Source organism: Malaclemys terrapin, chromosome 7 (assembly GCF_027887155.1).
Source record: "Malaclemys terrapin pileata isolate rMalTer1 chromosome 7, rMalTer1.hap1, whole genome shotgun sequence".
NCBI classification, from domain to species: domain Eukaryota; kingdom Metazoa; phylum Chordata; order Testudines; family Emydidae; genus Malaclemys; species Malaclemys terrapin.
The window spans coordinates 31,216,120-31,231,565 of record NC_071511.1 but is presented as its reverse complement, the minus strand read 5'-3'; the positions used below and the strand labels follow the sequence as shown (position 1 = coordinate 31,231,565).

The 15,446-nt window shown below is 43.9% G+C and overlaps 1 protein-coding gene across 4 annotated transcripts in view; it reads left to right on the top strand.

Moving 5' to 3' along the window:
• Positions 1–15,446, top strand: part of RTN3 (reticulon 3) — a 31,349-nt gene continuing 15,903 nt past the window's right edge. For 2 of the 4 annotated variants that reach the window (XM_054034518.1, XM_054034517.1), the window contains exons 1-2: positions 88–231; positions 7,795–7,845. In XM_054034518.1, coding sequence (XP_053890493.1) covers positions 102–231; positions 7,795–7,845 — 181 coding nt within the window. In that variant the 5' untranslated portion in view covers positions 88–101. Of the gene's footprint in view, positions 232–7,794; positions 7,846–15,446 lie in introns of all 4 variants that reach the window. The other 2 variants (XM_054034519.1, XM_054034520.1) reach the window with 2 other exon arrangements.

The window sequence follows — 15,446 nt, the reverse complement described above, 5'->3', positions numbered from 1 at the left end:
AGGAGGACCGAGGTCCGTTGCGCGGCGTCAGTCCAGTCCGTATCTTCCCGCCGTGAGGGACGGACGCTTAGTTTGTTGAGGTTCCTGTTGCTGTCGCGGAGATGGCCGACCCCGCCACCCAGTCGCCGTATATCTCCTCCTCCGCCGGAGGGGGTCCCTCTGAGCCGGGTAGCACCCCGATCCCCGCGGGCGGCCGCGACTGTAAGGGGACAAGCTCCCAGTCCTGCGCCGGTAAGAGCCCGGGGGGAGGGTCAAGGAACAGCCGGGTTGGGGGGCAAATAGCCGGGGGTGGGGGGAGCGGCGGCGAATGGGGGGAACAGCCGGTGGAGAGACTGGGGGGAGGTGGAACAGCCGGGTAAGTAGCTGGGTGGGCAGAGCCCGGGCGGCCGGCGGGGATCAGCCTGATGACAGGCGGGGGGCGGAGGCGTTGAGGAGGGAATAGCCCGCGCGGGGGGTGGCGAGAGAGAGGAGCCGCCGGGGGGGCTCTGGCATTAGGAGCTGGGGGGCAGTTTGGGTTTGGAGGGTGAGTGGGCGGTAAGATTTCAGTGGGCTGAGATTTGGGGCAAGGGGCCTCAGGCAGGAGGATGGATCGAGGCGAGGGGTTCAGAGCTGTAGGGTTTGGGGGAAGGGATGAGGTTTACTGTCTGTGGGGGCTAGTGAGGGACTTTGAAGTACAAGGGTGGCAGGAATGTGGCGTGTGGGGCTTGAATTGAGGATGGGAGAAGCTCGAGGGGCTGAGTTTAGGGGCATGGTTGTTTTTCAGGGGGCTGAGATTAGCGTAGGAAGCGGGTGGATTGGGGCGATAGTGGGAGTTAAGGCATGGTTTAGCATTCAGAGATGGTGGGGAGAGAATTGTGGTGGGGTTTGGATTGGGGCTGGGTAGATACTGTGGATTTTGGATGGTTAAGGGTGTGATTTTAGGGCAGGATGAGTTTTGGTGGGAGTCAGGGGATTGGGGACTCAGACTGGGGAGGTGAGGATTGCAGAATGTCTGTGTTGCATTTTCTAGTTTAATTCTGACAGTGACCCCTCCGGCATCAGAGCGGGGTCTGGGTCAGGGAGCAGTGTCTGAACTGAAGGGAGGGGATAGAGCAGATTCCCTTTGCGTTTGGTGGTGTTCACCCCTCCAGATCTTGCTGAACCTCCCAAACTGGGGATGACTTTTACCATCTCTGTCTCTAAAGGACACTTCTGCAGAGCAACACATTTCTCCCTTTGTAGTGCCCCAAAACAGCAGGCATTGTCTAAAAATGAAGGAGAGTGGAGAGAGCACAATACCCGCTGGACCATCCCTCCACAAGGGGTGGGTGGCAGATGATGCAAGATGTATACACACACCCTATCCTCCTGCATTGTTTAATACCAGACATGGGCAGTGGGAAAATACATTAATTCCTAGAAAAATCCCTTTCTCAGTCAGACATTTCTCAGGGCAGGTGGAAGAGGGGTGGGGAGCTGGTGGAAACTTGCAGTGATCTCTGTTTTTGAGGGGGTGGTAACAATTGCAAATGCTCCCTTTTGTCATGTTGCAGCTCATTAAATGGAGTGGGGATGGAGGAAGAGCATATCAAACAAAGCAGTGTGTGGTTAAATCCCCCCTTCATTTAGGGGGAGCTGTCCAAAATAGGAGGAGGAGGCTGTGCTTTAGTTCCCTTTGTATCCCTGTCAGGCTCGGTGTTGGGAGCTGGCAAGCTAGCTTCCCTTGCAAAGATCTGCAGTGCAGATGCCTTGGGGGGGGGGGGGGGGGGGGAAGCGGGGGGGAGGGAGGAGAACTGGGCAGGTGACAGCTCTTAAAGTGGCAGAGCCTCTTATAACAGCCATAACAATAATAGACCCAATTTCATCTTTTGACACACACATCTAGAGCAGAAATGCTTGATTAGCTTTAAAAATTCATGGCACGGGGCTTCCTTTTTAATTTGCTTACTATATTCCCTGTCTCCTGTGTGGGAATATGCCAGCCTGGCATGTTTTTCTCACTAGATAGAATTTATTTCATTTGGTTGAGAAGCTGGTTTTCCAGGGTGGCTGTAGACGCTGCTCATCTCACCGTATGAGCTGTATAACAGTTTCCACCTTTCCTCGTAAAGCCCCAATGCCCTATTGAAATGCCAAGCGAGTCTAATCTTAAAGGAGATGAAATGGCTTTCCTACTTGTGAACAGGGCAGATCTGTAGGGTTAAGGGCAAGTGAAGCAGTATGAGGCAGCATGCTTTATACTCGCATGCTGTGGGGCTGAAGTCTGAATGTCTGCCTTTCTGGTATCTTGCGTCATGCTGCTTTTCCACCCCCTCCTCCCAGATATTTTACTTGGTGCCTGAACTGGGGTGCAAAGGGAGGTTATTACTCAGCAGTTTAGTGCTTTGATTTCATGGTTATAGGTTAATCCATCACCCTGTCTGCTCTGAAATGCAGCCCTTTCACCCAGTATTTGAGGGCTATTTATTCTCTGATTCACCACAATTGTTTGATTCCTAGGATAGCTGAGTTGGTTCACAAACCTTTCTCCTCAAATCCTCCAGATAAGCTAGTGCTCTATAAATGTTGAGCCATCTTGATGGCCCTTGGCACTACTGTTTAAGAGACAAGTTGTAATCAGGAGTCAGAATGGTTTCAGGGTCATGTTACTTCTAGAATCAGGTGTGGACTCTGTCCCCCAAGAAGATTAAATATGCACAGTCTCTGCCTTAAGCTCAGATGAAAACATACGCAGGATGATATGCCACATCATTTTGGTACAACTTCATGCAACATCCATGTCTTCGGCTATTGGAGAGGCAGTGTGATCTAGTGATTAGAACATGGGATGGGATGGGTGTCAGAAATCCTGGGTTCTTATCCTGGGTGTAACTTGCTTTGTGACCCTGGGCAAATCTTAAGTTTCTTAAGCATTATCCTTATATTAAAGGGCCCTTTTAGATGAGATTCAGAAGCTAGTCTCTTGAGTGAGTAACAAGCATTCTGTATCCTTGAAAGCTTCTCTGAGCCCCAGAAAGCTTTATTTTAAATAGCTAGTGAAGTGTGTGTTTGACTGCAACTAAATGGAAGGCTTCAGAGGTGTAGCCGCTGTTCATATTCCTCTTCCACTTCTTGCTTGGGGTTTGAACATTGGGGAGCATCAATATGTGGAATTAGTGTCAAGTTTGTAGCTATCCCCTCTCACCCATAGTTATTACTATTGCATGGCTTTGTAGCTCTTGATAAAAATAATATGCTTAATTTGAAGTATTTTTATCCATTATTTCAGTGTCTGATGGGACACAATGATGCAGATGCAGTTGTGACAAATAACCATTCCGTGACCTGAAATTGAACTTCTAACATAGCTCAAATCAAGTTTAACAATAACTTTATTTAATCAAATGCCTCACAAATGTGAGGTTAGTGACCAGGCTGTCGGCAAGCGTGTCTGCTATTCTGACGCTCTGTCTTGTGTAAGACATCCTAATTTCTCCCCCATAGCACAGAAAGGCAAAGTTGCCAGCCTGCCTTCTGGTGTTGGTTGTATATTTTATTCAGGAGCAAAGAAATGCCAGGCGGAATTACGACTCCCTGTCTGTATTGATGGGGGGAGTGCTGGTATGGGCAGTGTGCTGGTGAATTGGTTACCACCATAACTGGCAGCTCCCTAATCAATGATTAATTCAAGGGAGTACTAGCTAAGACATTGTTTACTAGTTAACAAGGCTAACTTTGAAACTTCCCTGAAGGGTACATCTGCTCCCTTCAATCTCTGCAGATGGTCTCCTCATCTCAGCTGGCAGGTCAGTGATAGAATAGTCTTTTTGAAAAGGGTTGGACAGTGCTGGATAAGCATGCACTGCTGTTATCTATGCTGTACGATAAATATGGAGGACTTCTGTCTCCGGGCTGTGAAACCAGCACTAATTTCTAATGAAAAATTTAATCTCAAAACACGTAAAATACCAGTGGCTGTGTGTCTGACGAATGAAGTTCTGAAGCTACAGAATGTAACTTTCTTTTAAATAATGAAACCCATCTGTTGTGACAATTCAAAGCTCCATGTTATGAATCGGAAGTCCTTTCCAACTCAGCTAGCCGAAATGGCTTTATCTAATCGATAAGTTGCCCCTCTGCTTACAGAATCCAACAGGCTGTTGCCTAGCTGGGAGTTTTAAAGTAATTGGTTTGGTTTTGTAGCAGTTAAGATCACAGGCTTATCAGCGTCCACTTAAAAATTACCAGCTTGATGATGGAGGAGAAATGAAGTAGTAATATTACACGCAGAGCAATAAAGTGATGCCAGAGCTAATAAGAAAAGCAAATTGTATTTCAAACCAGAAAGTAAGATCTTTGACTTTGGGTTAGAGAGGCTGAAAGATGACAATCACAAGTTCTTGATGGGAAAACAGTAGCACCATTTTTGACTAGGTAAATAATGATCACGCTGCTTAGTTATATTGTGCTGTACTGTGTTTATACAATAAACAGTTGTATAGCTAAAATATAATGGATTTCTGTTAGATAAAAGGCAGCATCTAACCAATGGGGACCCAGAACTGTGCCGACAGTAATGCTTAGCACTCAGCACTTTATATCCAAGAATCTGAAAGCACTTCACAATAAGTTGTTTTAAGTACTATAGATGAGAGAATTGAGTCACATAGGGAGTGATGTGCTCTGATGTCCTATAACAAGTGCTGAGAAACAGGGTGAGAGCTTGGGTCTCCTGGCGCACAAGAATGCTTTATTTTACTGGATCCTGCTAAGTCTCAGTATAACCATACCACTCATGGTTAATTTGCTATGCTCCACCTGTTAAATATTTCTTAGTGTATTTTAAGAATACTATTATATCTCCATTGTTAAAGCACTGGGTCTAAATCTACAGGCCTCTCATAATACCCATAGAACACATGGTCCATAGGTCACTTAATCTCTCTGAATGTGAGTGTAGCTCCCAGCATTATGTGCTCTCTAAACCAGATTTATCACCATGCCGGCAGCCTGCCCATATGGCCTCCAAACTTAATCCATTTGGCTAGACTGTCTTCACAGGTGTCCTGCTGAAGAGAGCTCACATGCTCTTTTTCACCCAATCACAGCTCCTAAATGAGAAACTTTGACCACAGCACAAACCATTCTCTGGCCCATCATTAGAGGAGAGCAGATGTCGTTGAGTTGAGCTTTATCTTCCTAGACAGCATTAAATAGTTGTTAGGCTAGCACCTAAAGCCTTCACTCAGACCAAAAACACTGAGACACTACAGCTCCAGGCTTTCTAATGGAGTAGAGGAAGCCTTAATTAACTGGAGCATCTCTTGTTAAAACCTGTTGGTTATTCCTGATATAAAAGGGCAAGAGAGTGCAACAAGGAAATAAGTAGAAGAAGCACTAGGCCAACACTTTCACAGGTAACCAGTGGTTTTGAGTAACTCAACTTTTCTTGGGTGCCCACCTAAGATACCATTAAAGCACCTTGATCTGAAGAGGGCAGGTGCTCCTTATTTACTGAATGAGGCTCCTTTAAAGTGTGGCAAACTGGTTAACCAAATCTGAGATGCCCACAATTGCTAGTGACTTTTGAAAATCCTAGGCCTTAGCAAAGGGCTTGTTCAGAGATCAATATTACTAAGGTATATCTCTTCTGGATGGGGCTAATTGTTTTGTTTTGGGATGCTTTCTGGCATTTTGAGAGGTGATACAACCAGGTAGAAAATACTTGCAGTCCTTTGAAACTACAAAATCCTATAGCTATTGGCCGTACTGGTTTTTTTTGGTCTGAGATGCAGGGTCTGTCGTAAAACAAGCTGAGTTTCAAACAACTAAAAATGTCAGGCTTGCAGTTGGTTTCCAAGAACTCTTTGCAAGCTTTTTACAAAGTCTGAGAAATCAAAATAAATGTTTACTTGAAGCTATTCCTATGGTTAAAGACATTAAATAGCCTCATTGGTAGAGCATCTGGGATTTGAAAAGCACAATGAATGCAGGCACGGGATTTGAGATGAAAGAATCTTCATAATTCTCCATTGGATCTCTGTTCAGCTATACAGACCTAGGACTGAAGAATGCAATCTGAAGCCATACAATATGCTGTTGTCAATAGGAGACCGTGTGCAGACTCCTTATCCCAATCATGACTGATTAACAACTATAAACAGCCACTTTTGTTTATGCAAAGCAGAGATAAATAATTCTTATGTTAAAATCTGCTGTTAAGAAGGGGGTCTTGTGAGTGGGGAAAAATAGACGGTTGTCAAGTTAGACTGGTAAACTCTCTTCCCATGGTGTAGACCCAGTGGAATTCTTGGCAAAACGTTTGCAACTTTGTTCCTGAAGTTCCAGAACTTGCTGTCCTTCTGTTTCCACAGGATTATAGTGGAAGGTAAATGAGTCATCTGCAGATATCTGAAGAGTTGGATAAACTGGTTCTGAGCAAACAAAAAAAACGACAGAGGGAACCCGGTCTAGTGCTTCAAGCAAGAGACTGGGAGTAAGGACTCCAGGGTTCTGTTCTCTTCTGTACTACTGCCTTGTTATTGGACCTCAAGATTAAAGCTTTAGAGGTGGGAAACTGAGGCGGTGGCATTTGCTTGAGGTCACACAGGATCATAACAAATATAGTTGGTTCCTGGTCCCATGCTCAGTCCATTAGACCATGCTGCCTCCAGTACATGGTATATCATGTACTTGAAACGTGAAAAATAGGCTTTTGAAATTTCATATGCAGAGACTGATGAACTCATCCTGTATATGGTAAAATCAGTTAAAATTCTAAAGACTGTAGTTTCACATCCATGTGAGAGACAAAAATCCCACTGGGTTGGCTGTCTTTCTTAGAATAGAGTCCAACAACTTCCTTTCTGCTGTTGCAAGTAAAAATAAGAATAAATCTCCTTGTTTCTAGACAGTCTTTTTTAGATATCTCGTAAGATAAGAACTGGTGCATAATGGGAGAGTGGTGTAATGGTGGGGTTTTGGTTTGGAGATAAAGTGCACACATTAAATGAAGTAATAGAACTTCAGTATTTCTTTTTAGGAAGCACAGAATTAAAATGTGTCTTTTGCTTTTCTTTGTATAACGTGCATCTGATTTTAATGAAGGCTGTTTTAGATACCTGTTAGGAGATGCTATGAGAATAGAAAACCATATCTAAAAGAAAGTGGTCTATGTAGTTGCCAGAGGTGATTCTGTCATTGAAGTTGGATGTTTAGAATGGATCTATAGTACACTTCCCATGCAGCCTTCATTAGAGTAAACTTATTTTGTTTTGTAGTGGGGTTGGGGAGATGTGTAGTTTATAGCTCATACAAGTGGGAATCAAACTTTTAACAAGGGAAGCATCATTCAGTAACCCCACATATATTAACATGTGTTCAAGCTTTTTTGCATTGGTGTCACTTGCATTAACAGTCTATTGTGGCAGTACTGAAAACCCATTTATTAGATGGGTGTCGCTGATGCAGTTACCACCACTTCAGAAGATGTGCACTTAGTACTGAAGACTTGCAAAACCCTAATGAATTCACACAAGCACTGACTGTCCCCCATTTCCCTCATAAAGTAACAATGGAACAGTATATTATGGAGACGTATCCTTTCTAAGCAAGTGGGGTGAAACTGACTGTTTGGCTTAATGTTCATAGTTGCTTCGTTTATTAAAAAAAAAAAAAAAAAAGGGTAATGAGCTGTTGCAGAAAGGTGAGTGAATGGATCAAGATGCTCTCTCTCCCCCCCTCACCCCCCCCCCCGGGCCTTTCTGAACCTGTTGAGATTCACTGCAAAGCAGTGTGTATAATTGTCAAATTCTCATCCTGTATATTTTCTTTCAGATTCCTTTGTTTCTTCTTCTCAGCCTGTCTCTCTCTTTTCGACCTCACAAGGCAAGTCTGTCATTTTCTTGTACACTAATAAAAGAAAAATGTTGAGAAAGGCTGTAACTGGGGCATAAGGCTTTCTCTTGTCCAGAATTATCCCTTAAAAACCTATAAGTAGCTTCAAAACAGTTCACCGTGTGAACCACTCAGAAGCTGTTGGCTAATGATCTGGTGCAGCCAAGCTACTCTCTTATGGCCTGGTTGCTAGTGCACAATACCTTCTTCTTGGTGTAAGAAAGATAAAGACATGCTCTTCCCCCCTCATACAGCAGTTAGCTAGTGCGATCAACAGCAAATTGGCAAAAGGGATCTATAGCTGTGAGCCAAGAAGCACGTGCGGGATTTCCTAATGTACACAATGACCCCGAAGAAATACAGGTTTAGAAGAACAGGACAGGTTTGCTGCTGTCCATGTGGAAAGCGCCTGTGAAACTACTGATAGTCTTGTCTTTTGCTGAATTCTTTGTGGATTAGTACCACAATCCAGGGAGGCAGTCGGCTGACATGTAGGACTGGCTGCCCATAGTATGTTGTGGCTTTTCTTTTCATCCAGCTGCTGATTGAGAATTGGCATTGTAGTCTGCGCATTTCTTGGGTGCAGTCCTGCCAGCAATGCAGAGAAGGTTGGAGGGGAACACTGTGCTTTACTTGTCCTGCTAGAAGTGCCTCATTATTTTGAGGGGAGGCAGCATGGTCTAGTACACTGGTTCTCAAATTTTTGTGCTGGTGACCCCTTTCACATAGCAAGCCTCCAAGTGCGACCCACCTCCCTGATAAATTAAAAACACATTCTTATATATTTAGCACCATTATAAATGCTGCAGGCAAAGCAGGGTTTGGGGTCGAGGCTGACAGCTTGCAACCCCCCTCCCCTCCCATGTAATAACCTTGTGACCCCCTGAGGGGTCCCAACCCCCAATTTGAGAAGTAGTAGTTAGAGAAGACAACTTGGACCGAGGCTCATAGGTTCTACCCCTACCTTTGATATTGACTTGTCATATGGGCCTTGGGCAAGTCACTTCCCCTCCTTATTTGCTAGTTTGTGGAATGGGGATAATATCCATCAGAAAGCATTTTACAAAGATGATAGCTTATATCTGTATTAGTGGAAGGTGTATGTTGTGTTGGTAACCTGGTCAGTGGAAAAACTGTTTAGAAAATCCCAGTAAAATCCTTTCAGCTCAGAGTTAAAATAAGTGATTGTTCCTCTTTGAATAATTCTGCTTAGGCTTGGGTAGGATAATGTTTCTAAAAGCTGGGAATTGTGACCTGTTGATTAAATTGGTTGCCAACAGTAGGTCCCACCAGAACTGGTATTGGGGCTACTAGTATATGCAGTGTCTTAATGGCATTGACCTAACAGCTGTGGAGAGAAAATAGCAAAGCCTCTCCCTATGTTTTCTCTGGTAGCCACAGTAGCTTGCTGTTGATATGAAACTCTGATCCACCATATAGTGATGCATCTAACAGTAAGTACAGTAATGCAAATGCATCAGTGCTTTAGCTTATGCTGTGGATTCCCTGGAGGAAATTGATACCGGTATAGTTCAGGCAGTGGTAGGAGTGGGGAATGCTGTGTTCTCTCACCATTTCACATCTCATCCCATGTCTTGTCATGAATGCAAATGATACCATCCTATACCTGTGAAGCAACCAAATATATTTTCTAAACCATATACTTAATAGGATGCTAAAGTGCAGTAGCTGACAGAATAGAAATGACTAGACACCTTAATATGCCACCTTTTTTCTAATCTGGGATGGGGAGATAAACTATTGGCCCATAGTTTGTTATATAAGGATGAACTTAAGCTAGGAAAACTGCTTGAGGTCTGACATGACTTAAGTTTCCATTCTATACAGCAATGGTTTTCAAACTGTGGATCGCGACCCAGACCTGAATCGCAGAATGTAAGGTGCTGGGTCACGGCGGCTCTGGTCAGCATTACCTACCGGGCCGTTAAAAGTCCTGTCAGCGGTGCTGCCCGGCTAAGGAAGCAGCCAGCTACAAGTCCAGATCCTAGGCGTTCCAGTGCTGAGCACCAGCTCCGTACTCCCATTGGCCGGTTCCTGGCCAATGGGAGCTGGGGAGGGCGCGCGGGGGCATTGCCTGCAGGCGAGAGCCACGCAGAACCTCTTGCACACCTCTGCCTAGGAGCCGGACCTGCTGCTGGTCGCTTCTGGGGTGCCTGCCTTAGCACCCCTGGTGCGCTACTGATTGGGAGCCACCGCAGGTAAGGCCACACCCTACTTGCACGCCCTGATCCGCTACCCCAGCCCTAGTCCCCCCCCACAAACCCGGAGCCCTCTCCTGCACCCCAAAGCCTTCATCCCCGGCCCAGAGCCCTGACCCCCCCACCTCCCTCCTGACCCAGCCCAGAGCCCCCTCCTTCACCCCAAACCCCTCCTCCCATAGCCCAAACCCCTCATCCCCAGCTGCGTTGGGTTGCAGGCATCAAAAAACATTTTCAACTAGGTCACCTGAAAAAAGTTTGAAAACCACTGCTGTACAGGAACAAAGCCATTCACTAAACCAAAGGCTTGTCTACACATAGATTTTGTAATGTTTAGCTGACAGTTATACCAATACAACCCCTGATATTTGATGCAATTATACTAGTAGAAGGATGCCCTATACCAGTAAAGCTTATTTCCCTTCCTGACTAGAAATAGGTATACCAGCAGGAAGCACCTTTATCCTGATATAAATGCCTCTGCACTTGGGGAGGGGAGGGATGTTGTAATGCCCTAACTATCCCAGCATGGTTAAAATGGTACAAGTTTTCTGTAAAGACAAGGCCTAAGATAATTATAGGCAAATTCAACTAGATCCAATTCCTTAGCAGTCCGATTTCTTGAAAACCAAATGGGGCAAAAGAGTGTAATCTAGGAGTGTTCTCATGTGGATTTGACCTACATCCACCAATTCTAATTTTTCAGCCCAGACCTTTTGAAATTTAGGAAACTTTGGGTGCTGGAAACACCAGAAGTATTCAGACAAGATATGAGTGCATCAACTTAGCCCTTGTATCAGCCAGTCGTTGGAGGTGCTGTTCATTTAACTTGATAAACAAAAAGTTGGGTCTATTGGAGCCACCAGAGTTACTAATTTAACCCTGATTTCATGTGCACAGTTAAACTTGAATAAATTGTGACACCTGCATATAAGAGACAACCAGAACTCCAGCGTAGAATGAAAGATTGTCATGCCTTAGTTGACCAGAAGGTTAGGAAACTTCCAAGCTGGTCATCCTTCAAAAAGGGCTAAGGAAAAGAGCTGATTCCCGACTTACATGAATAGGATAATCTAAGGAAAAGCCTGCTATGCAGTATCAGAAATACAAATTCTTTATTTGCCTGTCTAACCAATTCACCTAGCTGGCACAGTACACTCCAGGCATCTGGAATAGGAAGTTGCAATACTGAAGAACTTTGGGGCAAGCGGTGGGAACAAAGTTGTTAGCCGGTTACAGCCTTTTAAAAAACATTTTTCTTTCTATTCTGTCTCCATTACTAAAGTCCTTTGCAACCTAGCTTGACTGCAAAGTGTCTGCTGGCTAACTTCCTATCTTGGTGCTGTGGCTGTCAGGTGCTGATACTGCTTTGCACGTTTTTAGCTTCAATCTTAATGTCTGTTGTATTTGCTTGAATTAGAAATAACACAAATTAGTTCAGTGGCAAAAAAAGCCTGAATGTTTTTTTAAGCTAATCACTTGGTGTGTGTTTGTGTGCGTGCACGTGCTATTAAAGATTCTGAATCAAGTGTCTATCACCCTATTAAAGTGATAAGTATGTAGTGGTTGCTACACCACTTTATTAGCTTGCTACAGATCTCTGATGTAAATTCATGTTTTTCCATCAGCTAACATACCGTTAGATTTTAAAGTAGCAAATTTTACTAATGAGTTTATGAAAACAAACTAAGCAAGCAGTATAGACAGTAAGATGCAGAACACTTCGGAAGGAGAATCAAATATAAGCTAACTCTCAAATCTGAAAGAGAAATGACCTCAACACTGAATTCTATCACATGGAAGAGTCCATAGCAAGTTGGTTTGACCTGTAAGTTGAGCAGGGCTCCTACAGATATCTCCCATTCTAAGGGTAGCTTTTATAGGATTTCTTAAAATGGCTTTGAACCCAAAGAGGAAGGATGGTCAGGTTAGGGAGTTTGCCTGGGACTCAGGAAACCCACATTTAATTTCCTGCTCTGCCACAGATTCCTGTGTGACCATAAGCAAGTCACCTAGGTCTAGTCTACATTAGAAAGCTAGGTTGACCTAACTACATTGCTATGGGTATGAAAAAATCACAACCCTGAGACACTTAGTTAACCTGACCTAAGCCCCAGTGTCAACTGTGCTAGGTCGAGGAAGAATTCTTCCATCAACCAGGCTACTCCCTTTCAGAGAGATGGATTTACTACAATGATGGAAGAACCTCTTCCATCCCTGTAGTTAAGTGTTTACACTACAGTGTTTTTGCTGTGCCCTCATTAGCGTTTCTAGTGTAAACATACACTTAGTTTCTCTAGGCTTCAATTTCCCCTCTGTACAATGAAGATAAGAACATTTCCCCTACCTCACAAAGGGGTGTGAAGAGAAATATATTCACAATTGTGAAGTGCTCATATTAAAGTGACGAGAGGGCAATTTAGTACCTTTGACCTGTTTTTTGACTTTATAAATGAGGAAACCTGTTGTGGGATTCTTGCATCTTCCTCTGAAGCATCTGGACACTTGGAGATTGGATACTGATCTAGATAGGACTCAGATCTGGTCCAGTTTGACAGTCCTGTGGCTATAAGAACAGAGGAGTTGCATACCAGATCAGTATTCCCTAAGTGTATGCTTGCCATTGCAGTTAAACAGATACTAACAATTTTTCATATTTCCATAGAGAAGCTGAGTAGAGGTGTCTTGATCCTCCATTTTAAAATGAAAAAGCAAAAGGAGACAGTTTTTTAAAAGGCAGCTTTTCATGCCACCTTAATGCATCATGAATGAACAGGGACAGAGCCTCATTTGAGCTCAGTGTAAACTGGATGAAATTCTCTGACCTGTGATACTCAGGAGATCAGACTTGATGTTCCCTTCTGGCCTTACTCTGTGAATTTTTTCCTTCAGTCTCTTATCCCTCAAGTCATAAGAAACATCTGAGTGTTTTCCCCCTAGAAACTAAAAGATCACTCTCTCCAAGTTGCCTGACTTGAATATGGATTTTGTAGTGTGATTCTAGTTTCTTTCTTTGTGCATACTCTGATTTGGAAAATACAAGTCAATCACATATAGGAGGCCTGTGTTTCAGATGAAACTTTTAATTGTAGAGCCTTGTTTTTGGTGAAATGTACCTTTATAGATCCATTAAAACAGTGCCTTTGAACCAGTGGTCAGCAGACCCCCTGGAGGTCCATGGACTTATGCCTAAGATTTCCAAAGGGGTCCACACCTACACTTAAATTTTTTTAGTGGTCTGCAAATGAAAAAAGGTTAAAAACCATTGCATTAGAACAATGGTTCTCAACAGATTTAAATGTGTTACATGGTCTGCAGGTTGAGAACCACAGCACCCACCCCGCAAACTCCCTTCCCCCTGTTCTTTTAACCCTCCATTGATGGGGATTTCAAAATCTCCCTTTGAAATCATGGGAAGCTGTGTTTCCTATTGGCCATTTAAGCACATAAGAGTGGCCATACTGGGTCAGACCAAAGTCCGTCTAGCTCAGTGTCCTGTCTTCTGACAGTGGTCAATGCCAGGTGCCCCAGAGGGCTAAAAGTTAACTTTTCATACAAAACCTTTCCCTTTTAGGATGCTAGTAATATTTTCATATAATAGTAGCAAGACCCGTCAATACAGCAGACAGGCTGTATCCAAATATGTTACTTCATTTGCAGTCCTGCTTGTAATGTTAACCCTATATTGGAGACTAACTTTCATGTGTGAAGCTGTATGTTGCCTGAAGTGTGATTGTGGAGCTGTGTAAAGCATTTGACATTCACAACATCCTGACAGATATTCCTGGACAAGCTAAAAATATAGGTAGTGTGCTTAAAAAAAAAAAAAAATCTACATTTTTGCATCTTTCAGCAGAGAGGGAGGTGGATATAAGTGACAATTTTCCAGACTCAACAGATCATACAACAGATAGTAGAAATTAATGTTATCTGGGTATAAGCTAAACTATTAAAATAAATTGGCCATTTATTTTTCTAAACCCCTTCTTTGAAGTGTTGTGTTGGGATGCCTGTTGTGGTGGTGTTTGGAAGGAAGTCGGTTTCATCACAGGTGTCCTCTTCGCATGTAGGTTGACAGATCTCAAGGGTTTATTCCTTGTTACATCTGCGTTCAGTATGAAACAGCAACATGTTTTAATGTAAATAACTTAATCAGGAAGTGGACAGCATTCCGTGTGAAATCCTAATGGCTCTGCATTGAGCAGCTTTCTTCTATGATGGGCTTTTCGAAGCTCAACTTAGCATACAGCACATATTTTCCCAGGCACTTGTTCTGATTCATCTTGTATGAAGTTGCTCAGAAGCTGATCAACATGGCTGAATCACTAAGGAACAGCAGCCATATAGACCTAAATTATGCCAGAGGTGCACTCGCTCCCACCTGCAACGGGATTGGCCCCACCTCTGCTTCTTTCACAATTGTAATTCCGTTTGGAGGGAGTGTTTCCCCAATGACTCTACACCACATGTAGCCCAGACTAGTTCCCTTGGCAGTGCGATCAGAGAAACTGCTCTGAGCAAATCTGCAATAACAGTGGGTGAAGCTTTTCTCATAGCACATCAAAGCTCAAGGAGACTTGAGTGGTGATGGTGGGACACGCACCCTATAAACTCCCGCACTTCAGACTGTGAGGGCTGTAGACGAGACACCACCTGATGATGTTATAACCAGACTGCCTTTCTAGACACTATTGGAATGGGACTGCCATCCCAGCTCTGCAGGGTATGTTGCCACTAACGTTCTTGCCCCCCTGCTGCAAGAACAGGGCAGAACCCTACTCACATGCTTGAGTGGAGCAAGGGAGGACTAGTTGCCTTCCACTCCACATAGAAAGCGAACTAGAACTCACTCTTTCCATATACTGAGGTGAATAGTTCGGAGGCAATAGCTATAGCATTGACACTAGAGTGCAAGTGTCCTGATGCTTTCAGGTTTTTTTCAGGAGTCACTTTAATTTGGGTGATGGTGAATTTAGGTTCTTCTTGGAACTGTTTGTTTTGCAATCCCATCAGTGCCTTAAGTAGCACGCAGCGAAAAGTTCACACTTATTTTGTATTGCTTTTGTTAACCCTCTCCGCATGCCTAAGTTCCTCCACAGCTGCTTTGCATACTTAATTTTGCAGGTCTTAACACTCCCCTTCATGTGCTATGAAATCACAGCTATAAACTGGCAGCTTGGAAAGTATTGGTGTAGATTGCAACCTCTTGTGTCAAGTGGCTTCCCTGTCCTACGACTGGCAGTTCCATGCATGTTTGCCAAGGCTGGTGTCTCGGGTCTTGTCTTTTTTCCTCTAGATCCCAAGATAGCATGTTGCCTGCTTGACTTTTAACTTGTAACTGCACTCTGTGAATCTCTCCCTCTCTCAAATCCT